The sequence below is a fragment of the Poecile atricapillus genome, chromosome 1 (assembly GCF_030490865.1).
Source record: "Poecile atricapillus isolate bPoeAtr1 chromosome 1, bPoeAtr1.hap1, whole genome shotgun sequence".
In the NCBI taxonomy this organism is placed as follows: Eukaryota; Metazoa; Chordata; class Aves; order Passeriformes; family Paridae; genus Poecile; species Poecile atricapillus.
Window position 1 is genome coordinate 128,893,951 of NC_081249.1, and position 18,611 is coordinate 128,912,561.

An 18,611-nucleotide genomic window follows, 5' to 3' on the forward strand; every position below is an offset into this window, starting at 1 on the left:
CAGACTGTCAAGCTTCTTGGTGTCTCCTGAAATGAAACTAGGGCTGTGTGTGCATTCCAAGGGCCAGCGGGTGGCAGGAGCAGAGATGTTCCTCTGCTACCAAAGCTGTGCTTCTGTAAGCACCAAAACTTCATTTCAGATTGAGCCCTGATGAACTCTTCCTCTTTCTTCCCCTGAAAGGGGAGGCAGGGCTGGGCCTTTGACCAGCTGAGCCCACAGCTACGTAAGGCATGGACATGGAGCTCAAGGGAAATGTTGAAATGTTGGAGTCACTCCCATGGTGCTGGGTTCATTGCACTTCCCCAAAACATCTTCCTCTGCCTTAAAAACAACTCATGGAGATGGAAAGTGCAGTAACTATTCTAGTCACAGGAAAGCACCCAGTTGCCTGCCCTGGCCCTGTGGGCAGGTGCCATCTACTAAACCTGTGCCACCTTCTGTCTACTGCACTCACCTACCAAAACAGTTGTCAAGAAAATTAATCCACAAACACCAGAGGTTTATGTCCAAAAAGGAGACAGAGGAGTCCTTTTTTCTTTATTCAAATAAAGGGAGAGGCCATGGGGCATTCCCCTGGGGTCTCTCAAATTTTTGGAGGGCGCAGCCTCCTTTTTATCTTAATTCCCGGCCGCTCGTCCCTTCTCTCTTTCCCCATAGGCTGAGGTACTTAAGAGGTACAGACTTCCCGGAACGCCTGATACCTGTGATACCTTCCCCCCCACCCCACCCCCGCCACCCCCCCCCCCCCCCAGTGCATAATCCCTTCTTAATTCTTAACTCTTATGGAATTCATAGTGTTCTTTCAGTGCCTCTTTGATCTTTTAGTGGAATCCATCCCATTGTTTCTGTTGTCTCTCAGTGATAGCTGCATCTTAGCAGCAGACCCACAGCTTGCTTGTAAAGACAAACCCATCATTCCTCCCACAGGGATTGGGGGGAAAATGGATTTTTTCATAAATGCGCCTGTTCTTTCATTTTTCTTTTCCTTTCATGAGGGCTGCTGACTGTCTTGTGCCCTGCATGGCTCTCCAAGCCTCTACCTGAAGACCTGACCTGAACTGTGATCCTTCCAGCCAGGACCCCACTGTGAGGGGATGGTGAGAGCTCTGTGTGTCAGCCCTGGTCTGGAGGCTGAGCTGGGAGTGATAATTATTCCTTTTCCAATGACCTGTGAGCAGTGACTGCTGTAATACATAGCATAAATAAATTTGTGCTAAAGTTATAATCTCGTCTAATAAGAATCCTAGCATATTTCCAAGAAATCTTCTCTGACAAGATTATAGTGATATGCAGCAAGGCCAACAAGAATATGCATCTGCAAGGAGCATACTTCCAAGAAACCTCTGTCCGATAAGATTATAACTCGTGAATATTTGTCTGCAAGAAGTGTATTTCCAAGAAACCTGACAAGATAACAACATATACACCCAAAACAGCATGAATATTTGTCTGCAAGAAGAGTATTCCAAGAAACCCCAAAAAAGCCTGAAAACATGTAAAAAACACCCTAGGACAGTCGCAGTTTGCGAAGCATGGTGAAGCGGTGCTAGCAAGCTCCTCCCTGCCTCACCTGATGCTGTTCGCCTAGTATAGCATCCAACTGATTTTTGCTTGTGGCTTTTTACGATTATATTTTTTTAATAAATTATTTTTATTAATCAAATCAGCTACTCACTTATAACACTGCCAATCCTCCAAGGGCCATAACACATGTTCTCCAGGAGTGTGAGGTCCCCATAGTCCTGGGATGCCAGTGACTGCTCTGCCTGCTCTGACCTAGCCCACAGCCATTGAGCTGGAGTTCTCCAGTCACCCCATGCTTTCTTCTCAGACTAGAAGAGATGGCGTCACTCTGGGGGCTGCCAGAGTCCCATCTCACCTGGGAAGCTTTTGGGTGTTTGACACCTGTGGGTGTTTCCCAGGTTATCCTCATTTCTTCAGGTGGTGACCGCTTGCCCCTCACAGCTTGCCCTAAAATGGCGGCTCCTCCCTCACCTGGCGGTCATTATGACGCGACATTGGGGTTCAGCTGCGGGTGGAAATGGTCCTAAATGGCCTTGAACTCCTGTGAGAGCCGTGCCAGCCAGGAGGTGGCAGTACTTCTTCCAGGGAATTGCGGAGAGTCAAAAGCTCCCCGCTGAGCCTCCTATTCTCCAGGTTGAGCTCCCGCCGCGCCCTCAGCCTCTCTTCACCCGACTTGTACTCCAGAGCCTTCACCAAGGCATTGCTTCCACCTGCTGAAGCACAGCCCCCCGAAAAATTCGCCTTGTCCACGAAAAGGGTCCTTGTCCGCGACCCAGGAGGACCCTGTGCTTAAACGAAAGATTTTTTTCGGTGTGGCGGCCTGGGTAAAAGGGAAAGAACCATTTCAGGCACGACTGAACAAACCTGGAAGGCGCCGATCTTCCCGCCCAAACGGCTCCGCAGCGGCCGGGGTAGCTCAGGGATGGCTCCTCCGGTGCCGCCCCGGTGCCGCCCCGCCAGGGCGGTGTGTGCCCGGCCCCGCCCCGCCGCCGTGCCCAGGAAGCGGGAGCAGGAAGCTGCGGGGCCGCGGGCATGGCGAGCACCGGCCCGGCGGTGAGCGGGAAGCCTGCGGGCAGTGCCGGGGCTGAAGCGGGGCTGGGACCCGGTGCTGCCCGGGCCGCGGGTGCGGAGCGCGGCCGCGTGCCCCTGGCAGGCGGCGGGGGCGGGGCCGGGGCGGCTGCAGTGCCGCTGGGGCCTGGCGGGGGCTCCCGGGCAAGAGCTGTTCGTGTCCTACCCTGCCTTGTCTGTTCCCTCGCGTCGGTTCCTGGCTGCATGGGTGGCACTGTGGCTGCCAAGTGCGTTTCAAACCTTCCCCAAGGGTACGTAGGTTGTACCTACGGCTCCCCAAGGTCATAGGTTGTGGTTTCTGGTGTGGCAGCGGTGTTGTGGGTGAGGCTGCTGTGTCGGTAACCAGCTCTGCAGGGTGCTGAAGGCCTCTAATTTGTCCTGATGCACCTTTACCACATCCCCGCTGTCCTCCGCAAATAAAAGGATTGATTTCTTGCCAGGAGGTTTTAAATGTGCTTTGAATTAACATCTTCGTTTGTATTAACAGAAACTAATACGCACAGTGAGTGCTTCTGGTAAAGAGGGAGGTGTGTGTGGTGTGCAGCCGATAAATAATGGTTAATAATTGCTTTGTTAACCTCCAGTGTAAAAGCCACTGCCATGGGTCTCACCGACCTCATATGCACAGCAGCCACAGCGTCCATAGAGATAAAGATCTCCCAGGCCCATATCCCATTGCTGAAGACCCCAGCACCTGTGATATTGTCAAGGCTACACAGTAAGTACATGTTCTGAGTGTGCAGTGTTGAAAAAGATGGGAGTGTGCTCAAATGTGAGACAGGCTGGATATTTTTACAAAGGAAATGTTTTCAGTTTCATTTTCTCCCTGTAGCAGAAGAAGAAAAATCACTTATAGGTGCTATTGTAAATGGAAGCATTTAAAGCAAACTTGTTTAAGTAGAAAATTTTACTCATCAAGGCACAGCCCCACTCTTTTTACAAGGCTTCCAGTGAATGCAATATGGAATTTGCTCCAGTAGGAACTGCTGGGTGATGCTTACTGAGATGTATTTTTTTCTTTAGGATGCAGCTGTCTCTGGACTGGAGAATACTGAAAAAAATTATAACTAAATTGATTTTTTTTTTTTTCTTATTTAAGATATGGACTCCTAGAGCGATGCAAAGAACTGATAGAAGCAGGATATGATGTTCGACAGCCAGACAAAGAAAATGTGACTCTTCTTCACTGGGCAGCAATAAACAACAGACAGGAGCTGGTGAAGTGAGCTGGGAGTCCCTGTGACAGTAACACAGCGTATTCTGTCATTGTTATCTATAATGACTTTGTTGCTTTTGTACTTGAAAACAAAGGATTGTGCTGCTTGAGAAGAAAAGGGTGTAATTCAAATTTTAATGCACTTATCTTTGTGAAAATGTCACTGAAATGTAAAGATAGTCTGTTTATTTACATGTGAAATCATGTAGTACATGAAATCATGTAATACATGAAATCATTAGATTTTCCTGGGTTTGTTTCTGATACAAAGATGAAAGCTGAGTTTAGAAGTACCCTGCTAAGACTATATTTTTTGTTCACCATCTTCTTGAAACAGCGTTATTTACTACCAAACCACTTTTGTCCATTTGCTTCTCTAGTGAATTTTTATTATTAATTGTTTACTCCTTTAACTATTTTATCTTTAGTATAATATTTAGCTATTTTATTATTTGTGTTCCTGACCTTACTGTGTTGTTATTACACAGATATTACATTTCCAAAGGTGCGATAGTGGATCAGCTCGGTGGAGATTTGAATTCTACACCCCTGCACTGGGCCATTAGGTAATGCTGCTTGCACCCAGTAACTGCAAATCTGTCGATGTTCACAGCTGTGGTAGCGTTTTCTGAGATCCAGAGGACAAAGCACTGCTTGTCTATAGAAAACGTAACCTGAAATAACTATTCTGGGGAAACTTCTCCAAGTGTGAAGTCTCCCATTGGACAATCAGTGCTTTCTTCTAGAGTGTCAGTCTTTTGCCAGAGTCAGAGGCTTGGATGACTGTTCACAGGAGAAGTTACTGTAGAATAACCACAGTAACATAACTATTCTAAATTAATGCTTTGCCCTAGGCTCATTTATTGTGGTGTATATATTTAATATAATTTACTGAAAAAAGCCATGAGAGTCTGAATTTTTTTTGGGATGCCTATGAGAATTGTTAAGGCAATACTTTCATTAAAATATCCATTTTTTTCATCATCTCTATAGTTTTATTTCACGTATCGTTATAGACAAGGACACCTTCCCATGGTCATGTTATTGTTGAAATGTGGAGCGGATCCCAGTCTTATTGATGGGGAAGGATTGAGTAGCATTCATTTAGCAGTGCTGTTCCAACACATGCCCATCATAACCTACCTAATAGCAAAAGGCCAGGTATGTTGCTGATGTCCCTAATGTTGTTTTCTGCTTACGAGTAGCTGCCTCTGTGTAGGAGACATTTCAGAATTAACTTTTTTTTTTCCCTAGATGAAAAGCAGTGACTCTACACCTATTTTTCTGTGCTAGAAGTGCAGACAAATTTAGATCTTTTTTATATTTGTACATATTATTTTTTAATACTCTTCCCTATTCCTGTCATTCCCTATATCCAGATTCACCTGCATTTCAGCATGTTTAGGGGTGTTGTTAAAGCTGTGCAGATTTGTGGTGCTGTGACATAACCAATGGCTTGGCTGGGAATAAGAAGCAGTATATGATGTACAGACATCATGAAATATTTGATTTGATTACAGTTTTGTAACTAATAATATGTGCAGTTCTCCATCAATTGAAGAATGCAGAATAAATTATCAATTAGGTCTGAATTTTCATTACACTACCATGTATCCGTGGTAGTTGATGTCTCTTAGCTTATTTCTTATCTGAAATGAGCAGAATTAATGGCAAGTGTAACAACTTGCTAATAAGAATGACAGGAGAGTTCTTATATGACCTAGACTGATTCTGAGGAGCAATATAGTGTTAGGATTTAAAAGTTTGCTAGGTCTATTTTCTTTCTCAATAAGTTCTCTTTAGGGAGAGTAACTGATTTCCGGAATGTAGGTATAGTGGTGTATATCACAAGCCTAATAAAGTTGTTGGCCCACCTATCTTCTACTAAAAATATCCAAGTGAATAATTCTTCTAAGAAAATCTGTGCTAATGTAATGATGGATGGAGGCAGGGAGCAAGGAAACCTTTCTTGTAAAGAAGGAAGAAAGGTAAAAAAGAGGAAGGAAGAAAATTTAGGTTAGATATTTAACTATGTCTTGAGATATATAATCCTTCTTTGTTGTTTTAATAAACCTGGCTTTCTTATTTTCTGTACATCTGTTATGTACATCTATTTACACAAGAAACATGGTTAGCATTGCTTTACAAGATCCTTATTTATTGTATTTCTTTGCAAGGAGGACAAGAAATACAGTTGACATGATTCACTTAAAAATATCCTTATTGGAGTCTCTCCCTTAAAAATTTCCTTAAATGGAAACTCAGAATATTCTGAAAGGGATGATATACAAAACTTGTAGGAGGATAACATTTTAAATGAGTGCTGGCTTCTTGGCTGATATAATTTGATTTCTGTCCTTTCTCTGTTCATTAGTGAAGCTAAGCTAGTTGTATAGCCTTGAATTCCACTGTTTCCTGAAATCACTGGTAATCACTTGCTTGTTATCTTATTCTTAGAACATAGACACAATAGACCTCAATGGACAAACACCTTTAATGTTAACAGCACAAAAAGTCATTGGGTAAGTAGAGAGTAACTGAAGAGTCTATTGTATTGTACTCAAGAAGCAGTCAGGTGAAATTTTCCTTACTGTTGTTTTTTTTTTTTTTTAATCTGACATTCCTTTACCTTCTATTTGTACTAAAATATGAGGTGTTTCAGAGATTAGGAGTTGGGAATAGCTCACTGGATATAGAAAAGAAAGTGAAAAGAATTTCTAAAAGAATTTTAGGTTTGTGGCTGAATCACCTGCAGCCTTATTTTTATTTTCTGCAAAATGAAAACAAATGGGTGTGGATGCAGTGAAATGCATTTAAAACAAATAAAACGGGGAGATACAAGCTACGTATGGTGTTGTAGAAGATATAACCTGTGTTATGAACCTCATATTTGTTAAAATGGTAAGGTAGCATGGTCTGGAGAAAAACTCCCAGGGTAGGTCTGGAATTCTAAACATGGATCTATCACCGATGAACTGGTTCTGAGAAGGCATTATATATCTGCTGTTGTTTCACAGATGGGAACTATTGTTTTATAGTGTTCAAAAGTTTCATTTCCAGTCTAATTATCTTCTGTTTGTTAACTCTCATACTTTATTTTCATCTAGACCAGAGCCCATGAGGTATCTCTTAAAGTTTAACCCTTCTCTCAATGCTGTAGACAATGTTCAAAAGAATACTGCACTGCATTGGGCAATAGCCTCAGGAAATACTAGTGCAGTGGATTTGTTGCTGGAAGCTGGTGCCAGCCTGAACATAAAAAATGTCAAGGTAAAATTTCCTTTGTGATACTTTGTCCTATGTGGCATGAATGTGTAAAATGAATGTAAAGGAAAATCACAGTCCTCTCCATGTTGGATGTACGTTACAGCAGGAGTTGGCTAAGAGCAGATGTTCTTAGTCTTTCCCGAAAGGAAGTAGCACCTTTCTTGAGGTGTGACTCAAAGTATGGATGCAACCATTTGCAACCTTTGTGTAACAAATAGCCAAGCCTTGTGTTCACTCAACAGTAATTGTGTCCTTTGCAGATTCTGCTCCCTCACCCTTTTTGGTTTCATTTTCTTGGGGTGTTTAATTAGTTTCATTTTCTTAGGGCCTTGTTTAAATTCTTTTTTATCTCTTATTTTGGATTTTGGCTGTTTTCTGTTTAAAAATGTCATGAGGACTTGGGCATATTTAAAAAAATATGTTTCTTAATGTTCAGTCAGACTTGTAAAGACTTAATTTTAAGTGAATGTCCTCGTGTGAAAGCTGATGTTTGGCAATGCCTGTTTGTACATTCAAAAGGTTATCACATATGAAAGGCTTCTACTTAATATTTGTAGAAATTGATAGTAAAAATGTTGAAAGTATAGATTCCCATTACTATATAGACATGTTACTGGAGGCAGTCCAACAGATAAATAGGTGCAAGCTATTTGCAAGTATCAGTTTTTAGAACTACGAAGCTCTGATTTGAGCATGTTAGCACTCTGAATTTAGCTTACCTTTGCCATAAAAAAAATGGGGGAGATGGAGCTGGGAAGTAACTGCCCAGTTAGTCTTGTTTTAACTATATTCATTTCTTGCTTCTGTTGAAAATGAGAGTATGTGTTAAGTACATAAATAAATAACCCTTTCTGTTGTTAAAGGGAGAGACACCGCTTGACATTGCTTATCAAAGTCAGAATCACTTCATGATTTATATGATACAAGAGGAAGAAAGAATGAGAAACAGGAGAAATAACAGGTTGCTGAAAATAATAGAGAAATATGAGGTAATTTCCTGAGTAATAACTAGTGGAAATAAAGCTTGAGCATGCTGTGGTTAGTGACATGCAAATTAACAAGAGTAATTTCTGAAATTGGGTGCACAAAATAGAATTCTTTAAAAGCACATAGGAGTGGTTTGGTGGGATGTTTTGTGTCATACCTCACCCCTGCTTTTGATGTATTGATGTGTCCTATCTTATTTTGAGTCTTTCAGCATTTGTTATTACATGAACTGAATACTTTTAGATAAGACTTGCTTAAGTACTTTGTCATATTTTAACAATTATAATTTTAACAGCTCTTCCTGATGTTGGCATCTTCCTTGACATTCATATGGGCCATTGGATATGTCATGGACTTGAGTTCTGATTCTTGGCTTTTAAAAGGAGGTTTGCTTCTTGGCCTGCTATTTGGGATGTCTCTGTTTGTGAGGTTTGCGGCTTTTTCTCTCTGTTTTTGTACTTACTTGTCAAAGACACTTTAAAAAGTATCTGATACATAATTATTTTCAGAGTTTAGTTTCATTTAGTATAAAGGTACCTTCTGAGAAATGGTTGCATGGTGTGTGAAGAGTTTAAATACAGGTACTTTTTAGAATGAATGACTATAGAAATTGAATGTATTTAAGTGTATACAATAATAGTTTCTTGTCACTGAAGGATTTGAAAAAAAAAAACCCAAACCCGGTCTGTTTGCTAATTTTATTGTCAGATCGTTATTAACGGTCTGCATCTGGTAGACATGGAGATATCTGCTCAGAAATGTCCTTTATCACAACGTTTTCCTGCTATATTCTGTCAAAGATGAGTTTTAATGAGCAGTCCCCTCTCTCTCTGTTCCCCAGAGCTCCCAGTATTATCTTGAGTTGTTTCTCACTTTTTTCTGCCACAGTCAGTGGTCACTGATACGACAATGCTGTCTGTGTGCAAATAGATAGATTGGAGTTTTCACCCAGTCCTACAGCACTTTTCTTACATAATATTGTACTGGAATAGAGCACTCTTCAGCTTTATTTTTGTATTGTTAATGCCCTGTATATGGATAAATAGTGGTTTTGAGTGGCAGTTCTTGACTGCTTTGAGAGACTTGAAGTAAACCGTAAATGAAATTTTTACAGTTACAAATAAGATTATTTATATTCTATGGATTTATGTTTCAGATGTATTTTGAAAAACATTTTTTTCTTTTAATGTTCTTTCAGGCAACTCATGGGGCTCAAGAATCTAAGGTATCTTCCCACAGCATTTCTGCTAAGTTCAGTTTTTTGGATGTCCATGACCTGGTTTTTCTGGTTCCTTCCTGATATCCTTTATACTCAAGAAATGCAACTCTCCTTGGAGTTTCTTGTAAATCTAAACCTGGTTGTGCAAACAGTGATGAGCAGTTCCAGATAATTCCATGTGACTGTTAGTATCAGTATTATTAGGTAAGATTGGTTTAATCCCATTGGGAAGGAGCAAAGTGACTTTTAAGTTATACGCTGACTAAAAATCTGTACCTTCTTTTGTCTGTAGATTTTTGTCTTTATAACCTGCACTATTTCATGTGTTACTGGAGTATCAGAATGAAGATGTTTGTTATAAAATTAATTGTTTCTGTTAGCATCTCCATGTCACTCTTTAGTCTTCCTCACTGAGACTGTTGTACAGTGATGTATTTTGGCATGTGGTATAACTGGGTAACACCTATATTAATAGTAATTTTAAAAGCATCTCTTCTTTCTAAAATGGTAAGCGTTCAATAGTTAGTGGTATTCATGCTCCTGCCTTTAAAAACAACATCCTTTACCTCCACCTCCCTAAAAAAAAAAGAAAAAATTTCTTTGTGTTCCTGCAAAACAGACTGTCCAGTCTCCCATTTTTATTCACAGGTTACACTGAATCTGTAGTATACAGTGGATTAATTTCTGACATTTACTTTCTTTGAAGAAGCTTTTCACAGATGAGTACAAAAACAGTTTAGTAGTTTGTGCTCTCTTTGCAGTGCTCTGCTCTTTTGTTACACAGTAGGTATCTGTTTATTGGTAAAGTTGTGTGAAAAGGCCTTTAGGAAAATACTTAGAACTGCGTATAATTTTGTACTAAACCAGCTATAATATATTGCTCCACAGTTTTAATTAATTCTTAATTCAGCCTTTAAATTACATTTTCTCTTGTACTGTTCCAAATTAATATGTCCTTAATAGAATTATCAGGATTAACTTTGAACTGATCAAGTATATTCCTGCTGGAGATTCACACATGCTTGTGTAAATGGAAATGGTGTTATTCACACCATTTTGTGAATTGTTGTGAAGCTTTAAGGTTTGTTTTATCGGTATCATCTAAGTTAAAAGGAAAAAAAATTCCACTGGTAGGGATTTGAGTCAGACACTTTGCTGAAGATAGTGAGCATAGCAATATTCTGAAGTCCTAACCATAGCCTGGTGAGATGGGCCAGTGGCTAGGTTTCCATTTCACTGTCCAACCCTATTTCTCATGAATGTGTTTTCCTTCTGGAGCTGGTCACATATCTGAATGTTTTAAAAGTTTTCAGGATTTTAGTTAGCTGCATTTGTCTGTCAAACTTCCTCTAGACTGAATGAAAATCCAGTCATACTAATTAAGGATTTCTCTGAGCTCAAAAAAACCAATAGCAGTGAAAATAGACCAGCAGTATCCACAAGAAACATATCATCATTTTGACTTCTAAAATTGTACCCTGCAACTGCATTGTAACAAACACAGCTGGTGTTTGTGCCACTATTTCCTAAATTATCATATTGATTTTAGTTAGAACTGTTTGCAGTGTTGTTAGTTCATAAGACAAAACAACCTTGAGGTTGCTATCTTGCATTTTTAAAAATTATATGCACTGGAGGTCATAGAGTGACTGAGGGGTCACTGGAGATGCAGTCCAGCTTGAGCTCTCTGCCTGCTCCTTGGTGGCAGCAGGGACTGTTCTTTAGCAGCCTGAGCTCTCAACTTTGATGCATGAATTGAATTAGTATGAAACTTGTCCCACTCCACATTTTTCTGTTGTTGTACAGAGGCAGTTAATCTTGACGTGTTTTTCTTCCCTACTCATCTGATACAGAGATGGCTTTAGTTCATGGTGTAAAAACTGTTCCTAATATCCCATTACCTTCAGAAGCATTTAGCAGTGTGTGCTTGGGGGCTTTTTTGTGTGACAAAAATTGTTTCAGGATGACTTCCAGTTACATTTTTCTGAATGAATATATTTAGTTGCTTTTAGCTAAAATGAATAGGACAAGGTAAGACTGCATAAGAGCCACCTGTTTGAGTTAGGGGTGAGTGCAGCAGCCAAACGAATCTCACAGCTGTCAGAAGCTTTATAGCTGTGCATGTCTGACTGATACTGTTTAAATAAAGTACAAAAGCTTCAGAGGGAAAGAAGAAATCAAATTTGTTTCATATCTGTGAAATAATCAAAGGCAAAAATCTGGAGGACTTTTAAGGAGGACGTGGAGCCATATTATGATGCAAATTTATACAGTTGTAAGAGTCTTCTCCAGCACTCAAACTAGACAGAATATTCAATTTCTCTGATAAAATGGCCTTGGAAGGACAGAGAGGATCCTTCTGACAAAGTGAAAGTAATTTTTTCCTTCTTGTGTCTTGCTTGTAACTAGTATAAACTAATTTTAGGATATTTTACTTGTTAGACAAATAATGGTGTTATGAGTTATAAGAATATAGTCCTTAACCTGACTATCACATACCACAAATGTAATTCTTAAAATCACTGTCATGTTCAGCATGATGGGTCTTCTCTATTATTTCTATAAAACCTGGAGTACTGATCCTGGATATATAAAGACTTCAGAAGAAGAAAGGAAAGAGGTAGGAGATTTTTGTAAAAACAAATGGAAAGGTTGACGTGGTGCAACATGTATGTACTTTTGGTTTGTCATCATGTGCAGCTTTGTTGAACTGGAAAGCAGTGAAATATTCTTCCTCAAAGAGTTTTTAGCAATGTCATTTAACAACACAGGTGTTGGAGAATTTCTCCTTCTACTGCTTTTTTCCTCATCTTCCTCGTTCTGCTATAATTTCCTTGCATCTATCCCCTCATTGAAATGCGAGCTTTGGCCAAAGGTTGTACAGACTCACTGGTGTTATCTGTGATATGAATTCTCATAGAATTTAGCTTAAAAAATACAAGTTTTGCATAATTTCTGCTTCAGTTGTCTCTGGTTAGAAAGAAATAGTCACAGTGCTATCCTATATATTATATGCTAGTAATTATTTAAATTTTATCAGGCACTTTTAGGATATGTATAATGGTTTGATTTTTGTGCTTGAACATTGTGCAACTCACATGCTATTTCCAAACTGTTTTATAGTGGCCAAAATAAATCATGAGCAGCCAATCAATAGAGAATTTAGTGTCTGGTCTCCCCAGCCTATGCATTAAGGAAAGCATTTTGTTTGTCATCACGTGGCTCTCCTTGAGGTTGTATTTCTTCAGACTGCCAGGGAGAATAAACTGCAGTTTTAAGATATTGCCACAGGACTCATAAACATGTCCTTATAAAGGAGCAGACTTCATCTCCCTGAAGTCTGACTGACTATATGAGAGATGCCATCTCATTGTATGGAATATGTAATTCACATAATTTTTTAATTTTGGCAACACAGAGATACTTTTCTGAGCAATCTTGTGTGGGTGAAGATGCATTAGTCTTTATTAGTTTGTTTTTTCTTGTGCTCCTCTTTATATAGCAAGTTCTTATTCCTGTTCACGCTTGGCACTTTAAATACTTAAAAAATGCAGAAGTCCTAATGTAGGACTCTTTATAGCACCTATGGAATTGTGATCCAAGTGCAAGCACAAAATACTTTGTCTTTCAGAACATAATAGCTCTTGCAGAAGCTGGTTGCTTGGACTTCAGAACATTCTGCACATCATGTCTTGTAAGTGGGGCTTTTGTACTTCTGTTCTTTGTGAATCTGCCTTTTACTCAATACTGCCATAAAAAGCCTTTTTCCTCACTGCTTGTCATTAAAGTGCTACAAAAATAGTTTGTTATATATTGTTTAGATTTCTCTATTTCTTTTATGGTGACAAGAGATTCTTTGAGATTCTTGGACTTTAATCTTGATTTTAAAAAATTAATTCCATCTTTTTTTTTTGGAGTGTATAGTTCTCATCTGTGTTCTGTGATATGAGGTCATATTGCAAAATACAATTATGCAAAATGTGGTCGTAACTGTAAGGTGATGCCTTAAACTTTGAGCAAATGCTTCTGCCATGAGTGTATTCTTTTCTTTCATCCCCACCTAGGTAAGGAAGCCTTTGAGATCTGTGCATTGCCTTGCTTGCCAAGCATGTGTAGCCAAATATGATCAGCATTCTCTGTGGACTGGACAGTGCATAGGTGAGAGTGTGTGTTTTATCAAATTTGAAAATGCCACATATTTTAAAAGTTGCAGAGATAGCATTTATTGCCTTAAAGAGAGAGTACACGTGATGCAAGAATATCCTGTTGATACTGAAGGGGTAGGTGCCCATTGATAGGTGCCAGAGGGAAATTAGGTGGAAGAGAGAAAAGCAAATAACATTATTCAGGGGTTGTTAGAGTGGTCACCCTAAGGACACAGACCACACAATCTGTAACTCTTTCTTTGGAGAGGGAGGAAACAGGGGATATGATTGAGACTTTAAAAAAAGGAAAGAAAAAAATTAATAAGATGGTGGCTTAAGTGAATACAGAATTATTAACCAAGCACATTATAGTAGAACTAGGGAATTAAAATTGATAAAGGAAAAAATGTCTCCACATGGCAGGCAGTGAAATTTTGGGCCTTGCTGTAAGGGGTTGCAATCATAGGCAATATCAGCAGGTTCAAAAAGGGATTAGACAAACTTTTTTGGACAGTGTATCCAGGAATAGATACTAAAAGAACCAGACAAGTGTGCACAGTCTGACATTTTAATGCAGTAGCTGTGGATGAGGAGAATGAACACATGAAGTGGCTGGACTTGTGTGACTTCCTGAACTTCCATTGCCTCTTGTCACTGTTAGGGACAGGTCTGAGTGGAGCAGCTGTACCACTGAGATAACGCTGTAGGGCGTTTCCATCTTCTTGTGTTCTTCCCTCTCACCCTCTCTTTTCCTTTCTGGCTCATTACTGGGGATGCTCAGGACAGGAAGGTGATAGCTTCACATTTGTAACAATATATTTCTCACCTTTTTTTTTGCCAATAGCTTTTTTCCTAGTGTTAAATGCTATATTTACAATGTTTGCTATTTACAAGGTGCTGAGTCATCCTTCTGGTGTTGTCTCAGAGGTTTGAGCAATACGATTGTAATTTAAAAAAAAAATCTTCATATAACAGTTTTTGTGACAGAGGTTTGGGAGTTTTTTATGTGTATGTTTTCAATTCTGAAGGACACAAGGTCAGACAAATTGAACAGCTTAGACTTCTCAGTCATATGAGACAGTTTTATTGTGCATGGGAGGGAGTTGTGGTTGCTTAATTAGTTTTCATCATACTAAAACAGCTGAAGATTTGCTCTGAAGGAGAGACAAATCCTGTTTGTCTTTATCTAACTAATTCTATTATATAAATTGGAGTGGCTTACAGGAGAAAGTTGAGAGAGAGATCAGCCTTGCCAAGCTCTCTTGTGGATGGCAGAGGTTAAAATAAGAAATGGTTTTGACTCTCTTTTTATTCCTGCTAATTTCAGTGGGAATGCAAATACTGCTGAATTTTAAAATGTCCAACTTTAAAAAATTCTTTCCTTTTTTTGCTCAATTTCAGGCATTGGGAACCATTATTACTACCTTTTGTTCCTGTTTTTCATGATGGTGACTGGTGTCTGGCTGCTTTATGGAACTTTTCAGTGTATGTATCCATGAATTCAATTTTATTTAGCTTTCAAACCCTTCTCTGTGTGGTCTTTATTTTTCAGCATTTCATTTCCAGCAAGTGTAACCTGCACAAGTGATACCTTATTTCAGCAGTGATGTTACTGTGTAGCTTAAGTGAAAATGCATCCTTTCTGAGTCTTTGGTCAAATACCTTACTGCGTTTGTGTTGAGCAAGAACCAAGATGCTGCTGTAGTGGGATATCCATTGGAAAATGAAATAGAAGGAAGCATTTTGTTAGAGAGGAAATAGGAAAGCCATGTGGAGAAAGGTCAGGTTCTAATCTGGATGCCCTTTGCTGTAACAGAAAACAAGTTCTGTAAATAGTTTGTAAATACATTATTGCAAAAGCTTGATTGATTTCTTTTTTTTAATTTGGAAATATCTATAATAAACACAAAATTCTTTTTTTTTGTTTTAAAGTAGTTTAATTCTGAAGAGGAAAAAAGTGTATCTTATTAATAAATCTGAACTGTTACTTTGAAAAATTAAAAAAAATATTGGAAAGGAGAGGAAAGCCCTTAGAATTTAGTTGCTAGGATGAATTACCATAGCACCAACCTTTAAAAATATGGATGTTTTTCTGTGGATCATGAGCACAGAGTGTAGAGATTATGCAGCCAGAACAGCAAGCAGTCATGCATCTGTGTGGGTGCTTTTACGTGGCAACAGGGTAGATGAAATGTGCCATTTCTACAAGACGTTGCTATGTAATATTCATTTTATGCAAATAGTCTTTGCTCAGCTCTTAAGGGCTTAAAAGCACCATTAATTGATTATGTGTCTTGTCAGATTGGTCCAACCACTGTGCAAGTTTCCATCAAGATGGAGCCTGGACATACTTCACCCAGACAGTGTCCTGTTCTCCCTGGGTTTCCTACATCTCCTCAGTAGCCTGTTTCCACACCCTATGGGCCTCTGTGTGGCTCACTGTTCAGCTTTATCAGGTAATATTTTCCTTCAGTTTATGCTTCTTGTCACATTAAAGCTTTTCCCTGGATAATTTACTCCCATAAAAACTCTGTGCCTGCTCTCCCTGATTATTGTCACAGGAAGGTGCTTCTTTTAAATCTCAGAGCAGACCTTGAAGTTTCACAGGTTCTTATGCACTCATAATTTCCCTGTTGGAAGCAATAGAATCACAGTCTACAAATTGTTCCTGTAACTGAGTTTGGGTTTACTACTCATCAGAAATTTCAAGCCTGTAAAAAGTTGTATTTAGACAAGAAATTTATTTGACTAATATAACTGATATTCATGACCCCAAAACTGCACTAAAGCTTAGTAGCATGGCTATTCCTGAGTTGAAAATTCTATGGCAGAGCTCAGCCATATGTCATTAGACTGTATTAAATCCCACTGCTACTGTAAAAACGTATGACCTGGATTTTATCTTGTTGAGGACAGTCAAATTTCTTGTTTATGTTTTTCTCAGAGAAAAGCTTGGCTATGCAAACAAAATTGAGAAGAGCTGTCTTAAAACATCTGTGAAACAGTTGTTTATCAGCTCTTGGGAAAGAGATGTCTTTGAAATATGTGTTAAACATACTGAGCTAAAGGCTTGTTTTATATCTTGTTTAGTAAAAAAAAAACCAAAAAGCAAAAGCTCTACAATTTTAGACATGTACTGCTAGAGTTTTGCAGTGTCCAAGACACTGGGATATCATGCTGGAAAAAGATAGGGAGGATATTTACAGTTTAACTACTGTGTTTCATACACAGTGATTTGAAAACGTACTGCTTTATGGCATTTAGTGTCATTGTGGATCAAGGGATCTTTTTCTACCATTTTGTGTGGTAGACTGTAGACAAAAATCTGAGGAGATTGGTGCTTAACTGTGATAGATTTTATACTTCTACAGACATCCCAATTAAGTTTGCCTTCTCTGGAAGCTGGTGTTAGAGCTTGCCAGATTCTGTTTTAGCCCAGGAGACATTTAAAAACATACCTTTCAGTCATCAGTTACAGTAGTGGTTACTTATTTGTTAGATATGTCGAGCCTCTTCCCCACTGCTCCCCTCTAATTAGTACCTTTTGGTCTCACCAGAATTTTAATCTGTGATGTTCATGTTGTAAGCATTGCTTACATTTTTTTTCCAATCAGATTGTGTTCCTGGGGTTGACCTCACATGAAAGAATGAATATCCTGGTACAGAGAAAATCCTCTAAGCATCCTGTTTCACTCAGAAGGACTCCATACAAGTGGGTATCATTGAATAGAGTGTTTTAAGCATGTTATCTCTTCAGTACTAATTTGTTTCACTGCTTCATAAATGCAAAAACACTGTTCTGGGGGTGAGGGAGTACTGTCCTCTAATTTATTCATCAGTCTCTGTGTCTGTTGTGTAGGGTCAGAAAGAGAATTACAGTATGAACTGGTCCCTTACTAGCTTCTCTTGCAGTATTTAACTTTATTAATAGAAGTCGGTACTAAATTTTGCCTTTTTCCTCAGGTATACTAACAGATGAGATCTTACTAACTTTTAAATATTTGAGTTCAACTTAATCTACTCTCATTTGTTAATGTAAAACATGTTGTAAAAGTTCAGCAAAGGAACAATGCTCAACTGAGAGCTGTTTCTTCTCCCTGAGCTGTCTCCCTTGACAGGTTAATATCTTAAGTAATGTCTCATGGTGAAGTGGTATTTTTCATACTTGCAGTCTTCTTTTTTTAGGTTTATTAATGCATATTTTTCTCTTTTTTTCAGCCTTGGATGCTTCCAGAATTTTGCAGACTTTTTTCAGTGCAGTTGCTTTGGTATGTTCAAACCCAACATAGTTGACTGGACCAAGCAATACAAACTTTTTCATCTGGCAAAGGAGAAAAATGTTCATTCTGTGTAAAGTTTTGCTTAATTTCTAAGACAGTTGAGCTGAAAGCTACATAAAACTGGATATTTTGTTAATTTTTACAATTTTTTCTGAAGCTGCTTGTTTTTATTTTTTCTTGTTGTTTCAAATATTAAACTTAACTTGTATAAGAAACAGCAGATTTGTATATGGAACAGTCACTGTGTGTCTGTGTATGTATAGTTTGAGCTGAAACAATTTAAAATTTTATGTGAGGAGATGACACAAATATATATATTTTTAAAGGTAAGTTTTTGGGATAGGATTTCAAAGTGATGTTGGGACTCTACTTTTCTGGTAATAAAAGACACTTGAATTTGAAAATTAAGGTGAATGCTCATGTTTAAAAACTTAATATTACAATTACATTGTAGTTTTATTGCTTACGTTTTGCAAACCTCTAGTAAGTCTTTGTATTTGAAGACTTTATATGTAATAAAATAGATCTTTCATACTTATAAATGTATTTTTGCAGTCTGAAATACATGCAAGGGATATGTGACCAGTGAAGAGTGGGTGGGGACAAAACCATAAGGAGTGTGACTTTTATGTTTTTCATATATATATGCCCTGTTAGGATATGAAAATGGGTACGTTTGTGATGGAAGATAGCAATATCCATAAAGAGAAGCAATTGTTCCCCACTGCATCTGTAATAGCTAATGTTAGTCACATTCCCAAGAAAAGGAGGGGCTAGCTGAACAGTGTGATATGAAAGTAACAAATTAGATAACAATAAAAACCAGCAGGGAAAAAGTTCAAGATCAGGAAATTAAAATCAGATACCATCTAGAACTGGCATCCTAAGTAATGTAGTGAAATGCA

The 18,611-nt window shown here is 38.7% G+C and overlaps 1 protein-coding gene across 6 annotated transcripts; it reads left to right on the forward strand.

Moving 5' to 3' along the window:
- Positions 1 to 2,475: 2,475 nt before the first annotated feature.
- ZDHHC13 (zinc finger DHHC-type palmitoyltransferase 13) lies at positions 2,476 to 18,240 on the forward strand. 6 transcript variants are annotated; one of them, XM_058850845.1, is made up of 17 exons: positions 2,476 to 2,577; positions 3,177 to 3,310; positions 3,692 to 3,814; positions 4,297 to 4,374; positions 4,825 to 4,969; positions 6,266 to 6,330; positions 6,916 to 7,078; positions 7,939 to 8,064; positions 8,358 to 8,491; positions 9,261 to 9,361; positions 11,777 to 11,901; positions 12,913 to 12,975; positions 13,346 to 13,439; positions 14,828 to 14,911; positions 15,728 to 15,882; positions 17,014 to 17,138; positions 17,645 to 18,240. In XM_058850845.1, exons 1-17 carry the CDS (start codon positions 2,557 to 2,559, stop codon positions 17,778 to 17,780), a joined length of 1,872 nt encoding a protein of 623 aa, XP_058706828.1. In that variant the 5' UTR covers positions 2,476 to 2,556; the 3' UTR covers positions 17,781 to 18,240. The 6 variants fall into 6 exon arrangements, with proteins under 6 accessions (XP_058706828.1, XP_058706848.1, XP_058706837.1 ...); XM_058850865.1 differs by having other exon boundaries at positions 17,041 to 17,138; XM_058850854.1 differs by lacking the exon at positions 2,476 to 2,577 and adding an exon at positions 2,648 to 2,843 and having other exon boundaries at positions 3,221 to 3,310.
- Positions 18,241 to 18,611: the final 371 nt, after the last annotated feature.